A 14088-nucleotide genomic window follows, 5' to 3' on the forward strand; every position below is an offset into this window, starting at 1 on the left:
CTTGTAATGTGTACCCAAATGCTAAAAGTGCAATGCTAGGTGATCAGTCAATCATATCAATATAGTTTCATTCCTGTAAATATTCTAGTATGTCATCAGTGGTGATATGAGAAAATACCAGTTTGAGCTGTCTAAAAAATTCTCTGAGGAATCTGTGAAGCTGTCCAGGCAAAGAGATAAGTAGCTCTAGTTTGACAAAACAGAGCAACTCTGGCAAGATATATAATAAATCCTGGAAAAATACTTCAGGCTCCTGGGACCACATGTGCAACGTCTTAAGCTCCTGTTCCCTGTGTGTTGTCGCGTCCCTGTGTCCCCCCCCCCATTTACTTTCTCCTCCCTTCTCCCCAGGTACTTTCGGGTAGTTTCTAGTATTCTCTACTCTCTCCTTTCAAAATCACCAGCAGGAAAACTTTGCGTTAATTACTCATTGAAGCGTTTCTCATACTAGGCATCTTTTCCTGGCCGCTCTGAACTCTGCTGGCCTGTTGCAGCTATAGGTATAATACAGCTGGTTTTTGCCTGTTCCTTTTGGTCTCTGGATGCTTATTTCTAGGTCCTGGGATCATGCGTGGTCACTTGTTTCACAGAAAGCTGCCTTGTACTTACAGACGATGTTGGTCAGTGACTGTCACAGCTCTCTGTTGCTTGTACCAGTAACTTCCCCCTACGTTTACTTCTTGTTACCGGAGGTGAGAAAGAAGTAATGAATGTGTTCCACACCACTCCAAGCAGTGGGGGACAGTCAAAGATCAGGTTTAGAATTACTCATATTTTTGCATTTTTAAAACTTCTATGCATTTGTCGATGTTTCTTTGCCATTTTGTATACAATATAAAGTGACTGGAATCACTTAGCCAATTGTGGAGACAAATTGCCGTATGGTCTCTTTATTGGTTCTTCTAGCAATTTCTTTTTCTTACTTCATCATCAATCCAGAAGTGAAGTTTTTTGAGCCAGGTGAATAGAGAGATTCCTTGAGTCCCCTTTTTATGTTCACTGCCTGTGCTAGAAGGTAGCTTGAATTAGTACCAGAGGTCCTCCTCAACTGATCTAGCATGGCTTTTGCTCTGGAAAAACTATTGGCCTTCTTTAAGGCAATATATAGCTTTAAGACAATATATAGCTAAAGATTGAAGGTAAGAAGCGTATTGGAAGTTGTCTTTCTATCTTCAATTAGTTACTTACCTTGTTTTCTTTGTAACATTCAGTTTAAAACACTTATGGATGACATACAATTAAAAAAAAGTTTCAGACTGGCAGTTTCTGAAAGCCTTGCAATTTTTTTAGTACTTCCACCATCTCAAGTCTGTAATTATATGGTGTCTTTTATTACTACTGTGATTGAACTAAATGTTTTGTGGGTGGGGAGATATTCCTTCCTTTCCTCATATAGTACAATGAAGAAATTGTAATGCTTCTGAGGGCTATTTGGCAGCGCATTTTCAGGCAGACGTTAGTTTCTTAAAAAGAAAAACCTTTTAAAATAAGGGTGAGATGTGTTAGGGGTACTTAATGAAAAAATAAAGCTGAAATCTGAGATGCCTTAATTTCAAAATTACCAGAGATGTCCAGCTGAAGGATGTAGGTGCTTTATCTCTAAAGAAAATTAATTTCTCTTTTTTTTTAAAGTTCTAAAAATGTATATAAATTAAGTCTAGAATTGCATTCTTCCTTTTGTACATGATCTTAAAAATGAAGAGGCAAGAGGTAATCCCACTATGGCTACTCATGGTAGCCACAAGGCATTTTCTGTTTTGTTGGACATATAGAATAGCATTTGTTCCATCTAATAAATGAGTGGTTATATTATATGTGTATTTTTTAAAAAGGTATGAACAGAATATTCTCTTTATGTCCATCTAGTCTAAATGATATAAGTCTACATGCACATTAAAGGTTTATTACTGAAAAAGCAAAGGTTTATTACTGAAAAAGCAGTGGGATTTTGAGAACTCGGTTACATTCCCACTGGTTGAATGTTTTCATATATCTAGAGGAGTATAAACTATTACCTTATATAAATTGGATATCTTGCAGTGTATGAACTTGAATTTTTGTCTCTAATGGTCATCTTACAAAGGTTATTTGGGACAATAATCATCATAATCACTTTAAATATAGCTTTGCAAAGTTTGGTCGTGTGCATCTCTGTGTGAAAATATCTCTGGTGGGAAGGAGTAGAAGTTTTGTGCTTTTTTTTTATTAATTCATCAGCAATACTTAAGACATCCCTATTTTGCTAGTGACATAAACTAGAGCATAAAATAAAGCAAGAGGTATGTATAAATTTGTGGGTGTTTTTCTTTATCATTAACGTTTAATTTAGACCTGCCAGTCATTTAGATTGGTGTTCTCATACTCTGATAATTAAGATCTAGAGATTTAAACAGAAAACAAATCATGATTACTACAGAAGATTGTTATGGTTCTTAGGAATATTGTGCTAGTACCTGGGGAAAAAAAAAGGAAAAGACTCTCTGGTGGATTATACAGTTATGTGCTATGCTGATCTGAAATTACTTGGGAGACTTGTTCTGGTATTTGAGTGCCAAAAGAGCCTAATTGCAGTTAAAATTGGGAGGAGAAATTACATGCCTCTTTTGAACTACAGAATATCTAATCATTCAAAATTAGTTCACTTTCTCATGTTTTCTCTGTGCTTTCTGTACCTGTAAATAAAATTATATGTTATACGGTTCCTTCAGTCATGCTAGCTTCTGCTGTAATAGTTACTACAGATAACCTTGCTTTGAAAAATTACTATATTTATCGGAATTGCTGGTGTTGTACACCTTTGGGCAATTAGCAAGTGATTTGCAGTAATTTCTGGTATAGAAGCTTCAGTGTGACAGCTGTTGACCCACTGATGAGATGAAAACAGTGGCTTGAGAAAGTATCCTTCAAGGAAGTATTCCTCTAAGTGTCACTGCTTAGTTTTCCACTAATGCATTATGATGATTCAGTTTTAAAGCCACGCTTTCTACCTGGTGTACAGTAAACTGTTTACTGGTTACATTTTCCATCAGCCTTGCTTATTATTGGAGATGGAAAAGCCTCCCTCCCTCCTGCAGTTACTAAGACTTTGGAAGTACTGGATGGTTTTAAAATTTTGGTGTCTGATAGGTGCAAAATGAAGGGGGAGGTTAACTGCCACTTATTTGCTGTTTAAGAGTAACTTTGTATGCTGTATGAAATTACTAGCTGAGAGTGAAAAATGAGATGTAACTGTTTGTTGATACTTGTGGAGTCTTTTCAGAGACAACTCAAAATTCTAAGTTGCTTATGCACATACTTAAAATGATGCATAGCTTATACGAAGTCAACAGACGTCCTACTGTGGTACAGAAAGAGCTGTTAATGATGTGTGTTTGGTTTTTAAGATCATTTCTTAGAAGTGTAGTAAACCAAGCATCAATAAAGCTGTTTGGGATAGAATGGATTTGTTATTTATTAGTCAGCTGAGCTGACTGGAGAAAGGGATTTTACTCACATTTACAGATGGAGAGAAACAAGGAATTCAAGGCTGGTAGGACTAGATGTATGGTGCTACTGCCTTAACCCAATCCGATCAGTTTTTACTAATGCCTTGAAGTACTTGTGCGTTCTTGGTGGTTCTCTTAGAGGCGGTGGAGACTGGCATTGAGGAATTATTGGCGAGCTCAGTTTCCTCAGTTTTGTACTCGGGACCGTTGGGAGTGAGCATGAGGAGAAGAGTAGGCAGACTGGGTAAGTGTGAAATTGGAGATGAGAATAGGAGCCACTCTGGGAAGAAAAAAATGTAACAACCTCAGTGCAGAAAGTACAGGAAAAATTGAAATGGAGAAAATAGATGTGAAGAAGGATTGTTCTTGTCATGATGCATCTCTCAACTGATGCTTCAGTTTGTCCAAATGAGGCTGCTGCAATAAGAGAGTAGAAAGTTTTGTTCCCTTAATAGGTCACAGGCGACTAGATGGAACTGTGTTGCTTGCTCGGAGTCCTACAAATATTAGGCTAATTTTAGCGCATTCTAAAATATTATAGAACAATTTGAGAATAGTTTTTTAGTGTACGTAACTACATCATCAAAATTAATATTTTCATTAAGAGTCAATTTTAGTTATCTGTTTGGATTTATTATTACTTGGTGAAATATCTAATGCATGTTAGAAAAACTTTTTTAAATAAAAGCAGCACTGTAGTTGATATAAGTGTCATGAGGATCATCTTTCTTACAAAGACCTAGTAGATGATGGCTTTAGCTCTTGCTTACTGACAGAGTAACTTCCTGGCAAGGGACTGAAAAAGTAAAGTGGTTTCAACTGCTAAACACTGCTTCAGAACTGATGAATGAACAGAAGAATTCAGGGAGTATGTTTTAGATGAAGTGATCTTAAGTGAAAGACTTAAATATGCACTCCCTGAATATCTTTGCTTTTTGCGTGTTAAAAACCTGGAGTTTTAAGACAACATATGTGAAAGTATGTATTATAGGGTAGTCATGATTTTTGTGATGTGCTAGTAGCAGAGTGGGGAAAAAAACCCCACCAAAACCCAAAAGCAAAAACACAACCCAAAACCCCCCCCCCCAAAACACTTTTGCAGAATAGTTGATTAACGTTTCTTTGGGGACAGATTCCTTGGTAATTTTTTCCATTAATTTTTCGTCAATGCTACTGATGTGTATGAGCTATATGTATTTTTATATATCTTTGGCCTCTTCAGTCTGTTTTCCAGACTTGATGTGTTGATCATCTTTTCTGCTTGAGAGTAAGACGGTAGCTGAGATGATAATGATTCAAGCTAAGACAATGTAAAATTTAAATTTCAGCTTTTTTACCTCAAAACAGACTCCTGAATTATTTGACTCGTGGGTTGTAATGTGCATACACATACATGTATTCTATTCCTTCCCTGGGAAGATGAGATTTGATTTGGTCCTGGTATGAGATGCGTCTCTTTAAAATCCCAGACTTCTTAGGATGGGAGAACCATTCCCTTTCCAGATACGCATACTGAAACTTCTCCCTAACAAGTCAGTAAAGTATTGTTTAGTAAGCCAGGACAGGCATATTTTAAATGTACTTACTTTAAATGTTGCTTAGGCTTCATTAATTCCAGTAAATATGCACTCAGATATGGAACAGTAGTGGTGAGGCTGCAAAATATTGTATTTCAGCGAGAAAGTCTGAAAATTTTTTGAGTTTATCTTGCTGGTTTTCATGCCTGAGTATTATGGTAGTCTTCAGTTGCACAATAATATTAAACATATGGGGGGAAAAGGAACATATTGTACACTGTCTAGCTCACTCTTTGACTACAGAAAGATTAATTTTGGTTGGGCCTCTTAGATTATCACAAGCATGAGATTGAAATGGGAATAACAAGATGTCTTGTGTAATGTACTGATACCAAAAAAGATTAAACAAGATTCTATCACTGAGATGGCTAGGACTGATGTTCTTTGGGGAATTTAGTTTTGCATGTCATATATTCTGTGAAGACCTTTTTTTATTTCTAGCTGAGTGAGTAAACTTCTGTGACAGACCTCAGCTGGACTCCCAGAAAACTTAGATGCGGTTTGTGAGATATTACTTGTCCTGTCTCCCTGAGGAATTTCAGCTAGGATTAAGCCAATTTCCTGCAAAACTTGACTTGGTAGTCATTTCTTTTACTAGAAATTTCTGCTTGCACCTTAAAGTTCTTTTACAAACCATATGTGCAAGGATGGCATTTAGATGATGCCATTTTAATTTGAAAACAAATGAACAAAAGTCCCTGGAACAGTACCGGTGCTCACTGTCCTCATCAGGAAGGTTGAAACCTTTTGGTCAGTGCTATGAAACTTCTGTGCTGCTTGGGTAAATGGTAGCTGATGAAGTTTAATGCAGTCAGGACTAGTGCTAAAGGATGCTAAAGCCTTCATTTTACTGATAAGTTTAGGAAGCATTTGCTTCCCAACAAATTGGAACCTTTGGGGTTGCATTCTGCCAGTGGAGCCTCTTCTATTACTGTAGCGTTCCACGCCTGTGTCTTCTAAGCGTGTTCTCTTCTACCACTTTTTTTTTTTCCCCTTACTTGTCCCTGTCCCGGTTGCTTCTGTTTCTCCGGTTTATCTCATCATGTGCTACTCTTCTATGCATCAGGGTCTTCTGCATTCCAGTCAGACTTCTTATCTTGCTTCTCCTGGCCCAGGCAGCTGGTACAGTGAGTGTTGATAGTAATGGTAGACACCTTGGTTCCTGTGTTTGGTTATACTGTCTCACAAATTTCAAAGAAATTTCTGTTTGTCTCATTTCCAGGAAATAACACACTTGTATTTCTGGGTATCTTTGTGTGTGTGTGAGGTGCAACAACAGAGTATGGCAGATGCAATCTTCATGAAACCGTGGTACCAAATCCACTGAGCTTTTGTTGGTATTCAGGGAAACCAAAGGGAATGGTTTCCCTACCAGTTTAGGGGACAACAGGTGGAAGACTTAGTACTGTCTTTCCTGGCATTACTGTCGTGTGGATGCTGGTCGGCTGGAAACAAATCTTACAAGAACTGATCTCTTACAGTGGAATTGGTTCTCTTTGACAGCATAAGATGCAAGTGTGGCTATGGGTTGGAGAAGTGCAAGACTAACTTTTGGCAGCAGCTCTTCTTCAGATCTGTAGAAGTTCATTGTAAAAGCCTGCATTTCAGAAGTGTTTTAATTAAAAATTGTGATGAGAATTGCATTTTCTGTATTTCTTCTGGAAGTCCAAATATTTTAGTTTGAAGCAGCAAAATAACAGTTGCTGAAGTTGTGTGCTGTTCTGTTCAGGGTACATTGATCAAAAGTTACGATACAGTTTGTAACAGGGACTGTAGCATTTCTAGTACAGATGTGTTAATGGATTACTTTCACTGGTTTTAGTAGCTGTACAGTTACTGTGTTAGGCAGTGAATTACAGGATAATTTTCAGCAAATTTACTTAACTTCATCGGTATGTTCTGTGGCCCATGCTGATTTTCATTTCTACTGTGATGGTGCCTCACTACTATCTAGTCCTTAGACCAGGAATATCTGAAGGAGCAGCTGTAACCTGCCTGCGTATCCCCTTTCCTGACTACAGGAGGCTACTATAATACATCTTGTAGTACTAAAAATGAATATATGTAAACTTAGCTAATTCATTGATTCATCCGTGTTATGTTTCCAGTATTATTACCTGTTCTTTTCAAGTTCTATGCAAAAGCAAGAAGTACTTAAAGCAGGGCATCTGACAGAAATCAGACACTAAAATCTGTATTGCAAAACTTTCATTTGAAACTAGTGTAGTTGCAGTAGCTTGATGTAAACAAGGATTGGGGGAGTATGTTTATGTAAGAATAAAATACAACACACAACCTATATTCAGGAAGGAATTTTTTTTTGTTAGACAATTAGAAAATGCTTTATGATTGCTCTTTATCTCTGTTCACTGTAAGTCACTTGTGTGTGAAACATTGAATGGTGTTTGACTTCACTGAAAATTTTGCTGCAGACTCCTTTTTTGTGTAGGTTGTATAAGTAAATAAGTGGTTGTATTTAGGGTTTACTGTTGGGTTTTTTCATGATGCACATGTTTTCAAAGTGATGCTTATTTCAAGTTAGTGTATATTTTTGTGAGAAATAGTGAGAAGATTTTATTATAGCAAAAACTTTAAACTAGAAGGCTTAAAAAGTATAAACTGGGAGCATAAGGACCTCTTTAATGTTTTTTGTCATTGAACACTGAATATCTGCTGTTATATTATGGTTTTTCAAAGTTTCCTGCAAGGGTGATTATTTTTTTAATAATGCTTTTTAGTAAAAAAAATTATCTTTTCTTGTAGATAAAATGCAGAATTTGAATGAAGATAATGAGAAGAACAGTCATTTCATCTATGAAAATGCTGAAGACAGTAACAAAACCAATGTTGAAACTACAGACACTTCTGGATACAACATTGAAGCCAAGGACTTGCCTGATTCTTGGGACTCCCACATCGGAAAAACAGCAGACTCTCCATCAGAAACATCTCAGACGAAGGGGCCCCTAAGAACTCACTTGTATGAATGGGAGGATGAAACTGAAGACACCAGAACTGGAGAGTATGTATTAGATTTCGACAGTGAACCTCTCTCAGAGATGAAGAGCAAGGATGAGGAGTGTGATAAAGAAGATACAGAAAATCCAAAGGAAGCCATTAGTGAAGAACTTGTGCAAACTATTCCTAGGCCAAGCAACTGTAGGACATACTGTCGATCCAACAAAGCAAAACCGCAGGGCGCAGCAAATTTTGACAAGCTAATGGATGGCACTAGTCAGTCTTTATCCAAAGCAAACAATGAGTCAAATAATGATGGTCTGAACCCAGCAAGAAAAGTTTCTGTAAGTAGTGGGACCAGTTTTAGAGGGACGGTTGGACGGACTAGAGACTACACTGTTCTACATCCATCTTGCTTGTCAGTTTGTAATGTTACTATACAGGATACCATGGAACGAATCGATGAATTTACCACAGCAGCCCCTACTGACCTGGGAGAAGCTGGACGCTTAAGAAAAAAAGCAGACATTGCTACCACAAAAACTACAACCAGGTTTCGACCAAGCAATACTAAATCCAAAAAGGATGTCAAATTAGAGTTTTTTGGGTTTGATGATCAAGATGAGGGAGGGGGAGATGAAGGCGCCTCTAGAAGTTCTGGGAGTTCCAATTACAAAATCAAGTACTTTGGGTTTGATGACTTGAGTGAAAGCGAGGATGAAGATGAAGAGTGGCAGGTAGCAGAAAGGAAAGCTAACAAAAAACGAAGTAGAACTGCACCATCTTCTTCACTACAGTCAACCTCTGATGGCAATGAAAACTGTTCCCAGGATAGCCAGCTCAGTACTAATGCAGGTAAGCAGAACTCTTCCAGAATACGTACTTATCTAAGTTTAGTTGATCCTTTATTTTGTTCTTTTTGCAGTATGCCTAGGAGTTTATCGAACAGTACTGCTGATTCGGAAATCTGGAAGTTAAATTTGCTTATTTCTGCTGTGGTCCTGTCTGGTGTTTCATAGCTGTCTAGAAGTATGCTTTATACCCCTTGATCTCTTGCCAGAGGTAGTTTTTTCTTTTTGAACAGAAGATTCTTACCTTTTTGGTGTGTTGAGCATACAGTACCTATGCCCGTAAGGCAGATATCTTCCCACAAAAGCTCCACATCAACCCAGAATTACGGAGCTGAGTGCAGAAACTTAAGTAGCTCTTAGAGATCACAGAATCATAGAATCATTAAGGTTGGAAGAGACCTCCAAGATCATCGAGTCCAACCATCAACCCAACAACACCATGCCCACTAAACCATGTCCCTAATGTGTAATATCTTTTTCCTTTTTGTGCTTTTGAACGCGTTTGTAAACAGTTTGGACCTTTCTCAAGTTCCATCTTATCCGAGGATGCATGGCTCGAAGGAGAGGCTGTGGGGACCCATGGAGTGCCAGTCAGGTGACTGTCTTTGGGTGTGCCTCTGCATATTGATGTATTTCTGCTTTTGCTTCCAGTTCTCAGATATCTCCAACTTCTGCATAGGTGGTGCGTGTGTGTGTATGTGTGTGTACACACGCACACACACGAGTAAAACTGTTCACGCAGAATTTGCTGAGCAAGTTCTGGTGTTTGAGTGCCTTTGAAAAATTAGACTGGCTTGGTGGTCGTTTGGGTCCCATGTAATGACTTTGATCAAAGTTGAGGTGTGTTGGTGAAGAAGAAAAGGAATAACTTTGAAAGGTTTCTTTTAGCTTTTTCTTTTTGAAGAAGTCTAATACCAAAGAATCATGCGTGTTGGAATAAGTATTTCAAAACACTGTTGCTGTTCTAGGGAACTTTTTGGTCCTCCATTTTGGAGCATGAAGCATGAGAAGTTTTTATCCATTCACTGAAGTTGTTTCATTTTTAAGACTTTGGCAGGATATATTTCATTGTGATGGGGAGAGGGGAGGACTCAAGTCTAGCCTGCAAATGTTGGAGAAGCTGTTTTTTCCTACAAATTGCTTCTGCTAATATAATCCAGAAATAAAATTTCATAGGAAAAAGTGTTTCATTTCTCTGTTCTAATTATAGTGGTCTCTAAAACCAGAATTGTCTGTAAGTCTTTTAATCAAAGGTAAATGTAACTGCTAGGTTTTTTTGTAAATTCTAAAAGGGCCAAATTGATACTGATGTTGTATGAGAAAATTGTGATTTCAAACAAAAAAAAGCCTTGATTTGTTTTCATAAAATTTAATTATGATGAGACACTTGCATTCCAGCCTCTTTGGAAAATGGGTTTAACTTACAGGGTTGCTTATGAAATACTCCATCTGAGTCCCCTTCTCTGAAGAGTCTTTGTTCAGCCATTTATTCCAAGGAAAAAAGTCGCTTATACAGTTAATGCAGCTGAGATGCTGACCCATCAAATAATGCTTTCAGCTGCTGTCCTCTGGAGTCTCAAAATATCTATAGTTTGCATTCAGCACTATGTTCACCAAGGAGGTCATTATACTCCAGGGTATCACAGATTATTTCTCTGAAATATTTTCCTAAGAGCTTCCCATGTCACAGGTAGATGTAAATTTGTGTTTTGTTAGTTTCTTAATACACTCCTCCATTTCTCAGGTAAGAGCTACCTCTCAGTGCCTCTGCCGAGAGATGCTTTCCCTTTATTTTGCATCTCCTTTGCTCATTTGATTCCTGTTTTGTGCTACTGTAGCCAGGTGAGATTTGACTTGTATTTTTTCTTCTGAAAATTAAAGAGTGGTGTCAAGTTATTTCCCTAGGTTGCAGCACATTCCCTAGTTCAATCCTGTAGTACAGATTATAAAAATAGGGAGTCTGATGTTGCCCTAAAATGTGTAGGACTCCTTGGTACATTTCATGCTGTCTTCTCTCAGACCTTTGAAAATTTTGAGCATCACGATCACTCAGAACAGCCATATTGAGGTCCTTAAGTTTAGTGATGCTGAGTCTGAGAATTTATCAAGGACTTCTGGATCTAAGCCTGAAGTTGCGGTAAAATATGTGACATTGCTGTAAGGTATTGTCTTTACATATTGGAACAAAGTGACTTCTGCGTCGATGGAAAATGCCAGTTCTGAATCCAAGCCTCAGAAAAAGCTTTCAGAACATTTTGCACAATAAAACTTTTTCCTGAAGTTACAAACAGTACAGAGAGGTGCTACTGCGACCTGAGTTCTGTGTGTGCTGTTCTTCTTTGTACTAATGAATAAATCCACAGATAAAAACCCGGTGTTCCCTTTCCAGGTTGACAGGTGAGATGCCAGATTGCCTTTCTGAATTCCAGCCCCGGAAATTCCTAAGACTGATTTTGACATTCTGCGTGTAAAGAATGTTATGTGGCACAGTCAGTTTTTCAAGAGATTTGATGCTTCCTGTTACAGTCTTACAAAATTTTTGCCCTAATACTGATTTGGTTACTTACCGTAATCTAGGCCTATTTTTATGAAACATATTTTAGAATCTTACTATAAAACATCATGCAAAGATTTTCTAACTGAACTGGAAATGGACTATTCCTTCCAGTCTAGTAGTTCACAGTTGAGGGAAAGTAAGTATAATAATACATATTTAAATGTTTCTGTAACTGAAATTTAAGGAAGCACTGAAGACTAGATGGACAGTATTGTTAGTGCAGGAAAAAAATGCAAAGTAGATAAATTCAGTTTTAGTTACTGTCTTTCACTGAAGCGTCTTCTCTGTTGTTCACTTGTACCATAGGCTTGCCTGCTGAATTGGTTAAAAAACCACCAAAAAACCCCAAACAAAAGCCAAATAAGTAAAAACCCAAGCCATGAGATGCTCCGGCTTTTAAATTCCTAGATGCTGTTCACAGACTTTTCCTTTTAATGGAGGTACTTCGTAACTTTGAGCCTGAGATTTTTGGTGAAGCTTTGAGTTCTGGTTAAAGTTGCCATTTTCTTTTTGCCATTCCAATCTAAAATTCTCTCATATTAGCGTAGCAGCCCAGTGAAGCAAAAGCCCCTCTCACTCCTGAGCCTCCCAGCTGTAGTCAGCCAGAATGCCAGGGGGGCTAAAAGTACTGATGACACTTTACTAGATCCAAAACAGTACCTGTGTCATTTCGCTAGCCAGAATAGAGGATGACTCTAGTAAAGAGAAGCTTTTAATACTGGAGGAAAATTACTTAATTACTTGACTATATAAATCAATGGCGAGTTGTATCTGAGGGAAATCTGAAGTATAATGACAAAGAAGAGTAAAGCTTAACCAAAAATAACTTTAAACTTCAGTTTTGAAGAGCAAACCTGTATCTTTGGGAGTGTTGTACTTCTGGAAATAACTGTGCTATCAGTTTGTTTCTCTCTTTTTCTAAAGATCCTGCCATGGTTGTCAATGGTTAGGGTGGTCACTAAGATTTCTAATATATTTAACTTCTGCACTTACAGTCTCAGAATGCTTTATTTCCCACCTGTTCAACTGGGACACCTAGGACTATGTTAATGCTTGTTTTACTACATTTCATTTTGGCCAATGGCAATAAAATTATTACACAAAGTGACAGGCATTAAAAAAAAAAAAAAGAAAAATGCTGACTAAAATTAAACATTTCCATATCTCTATGTAGATCGACATAAACAGGATAGAGCAGTTGCTTGAAACCTTCTGCTAAGGGAAGGTATGAAGTTCTGTCCTCTCTAACATGCTTATTTTTACTGGGTTCACCTCCTTCTTCACTATGTATCTCATAAGCAGTATAGTAATGATGGACCTCAGTATTCTTCATTTAAATTATAGTAGCAGTTATCCTGTTATTGTAGTGTAAGTATTGCAGCTTAGCCTTTTGCTTTGTGAATCAGCTCCCATATACAACTTAACCTTTGTGTCATGCATTCATTTTCCTTTCGGTGATCAAGATGAGATTCCTATAATCTTTTTGGATAATAAAATAGCTTTTGCGTATCAGCATCTTGGTTCGTTTCTGGTGAGCAAACTTGCCCTATTTTTTTTTTTTCTTCCTTTGCATCTCCTCAAAAACTGAATCACCTTAATTGAGTAAATATTTTTAGCCAGTTAAGAGTATATCAAAGTCCTCAAAGGCAGACTCCTGTTTGGACTTCAAAATCTTCTGCAGAATTACCCTCAGGCACTAAAACAAAACTGGGTTGGTTTTCTCCAGGAAACTCACTGTGGTGTTGCCTTCTAGTTGGTCTTTGAAGATCTTCCCAATTTTAGCCGAGACAGGCAAATTGTCTCAAAGATTATAAATGCCTTGAAAATGGTTGGATAGATGAGACAAGGCCTTACATGCTCCCATATTGAGAAAAAGGTCAATATGCTCATCTTTTCTGTGAAGGGGGGAAGAACATCCATACGAGAGAGAGACAGTGGAAAACAAGCAGCTTCATTAGTGTCACTGCTTACCAAACTACTTGTGTCTTTGTCTGGGTCAGTTAATATTAACAAAAGACTTCTCCCCCACACCCTGTTTAGTTTAGATTTGAAAATCTGGTAAGATATGTATGCAGAGTGCTTTTAGGATACCTGGAAGGCCTCAGAGAGCATTGCTCAAATAAAAGCATTCCAGATAATCTTAGGAAACTAATCATAGAAGTGTTTGATATGCTAGCGACATCAAAAAATGCAAAATCATCCTGTTGTAAGTAGGGGTTGAAACATTTTTATCAAGAATTTTCTTTGAATTTATAATTACCTAATTTAAATGGGATAGTTCAGGATCACTTAGGAGTAGAATTCAAACGAAGAAACATAGATGATTTTAAAATTGTGGCTTAGTTGATATAGAGCACTATTAATCATTATTAACCACGATACAAGCTCCAAGTCTTAGCATGAGGCACAAATTATTGTGCTGATTTGGTGGGTGAAAACACATCTTGCATTTCCAGAGTGAGTTGCCTGTTTGTAATTACTGTAGTCAAGTGAGCTACTTTTTAGCTTTTAATCTACAATAGGAGGGTCCAGTTCTGTTGGTTTGACTTTCTTTGGGAGTTGCATTCAGGACCTGGCTTCTCGAAGCCACCGAGGCGAAGGGCTCCGAAGCGGAGGATCGCGCCGGGGGACCCTTCCTGAGGCGGCAAAACCGCGGCAAA

General features: G+C 37.8%; 1 protein-coding gene across 3 annotated transcripts in view; it reads left to right on the forward strand.

Moving 5' to 3' along the window:
• WAPAL (wings apart-like homolog (Drosophila)) overlaps positions 1 to 14088 on the forward strand; it is a 159698-nt gene that overhangs the window by 96722 nt on the left and 48888 nt on the right. For all 3 annotated transcript variants that reach the window (XM_009334640.1, XM_009334642.1, XM_009334641.1), the window contains one exon: positions 7826 to 8875. In XM_009334640.1, the coding sequence (XP_009332915.1) occupies positions 7826 to 8875 (1050 nt within the window). The remainder of the gene's footprint in view (positions 1 to 7825; positions 8876 to 14088) is intronic.

This window comes from Pygoscelis adeliae, unplaced genomic scaffold (assembly GCF_000699105.1).
Source record: "Pygoscelis adeliae isolate BGI_AS28 unplaced genomic scaffold, ASM69910v1 Scaffold361, whole genome shotgun sequence".
NCBI classification, from domain to species: domain Eukaryota; kingdom Metazoa; phylum Chordata; class Aves; order Sphenisciformes; family Spheniscidae; genus Pygoscelis; species Pygoscelis adeliae.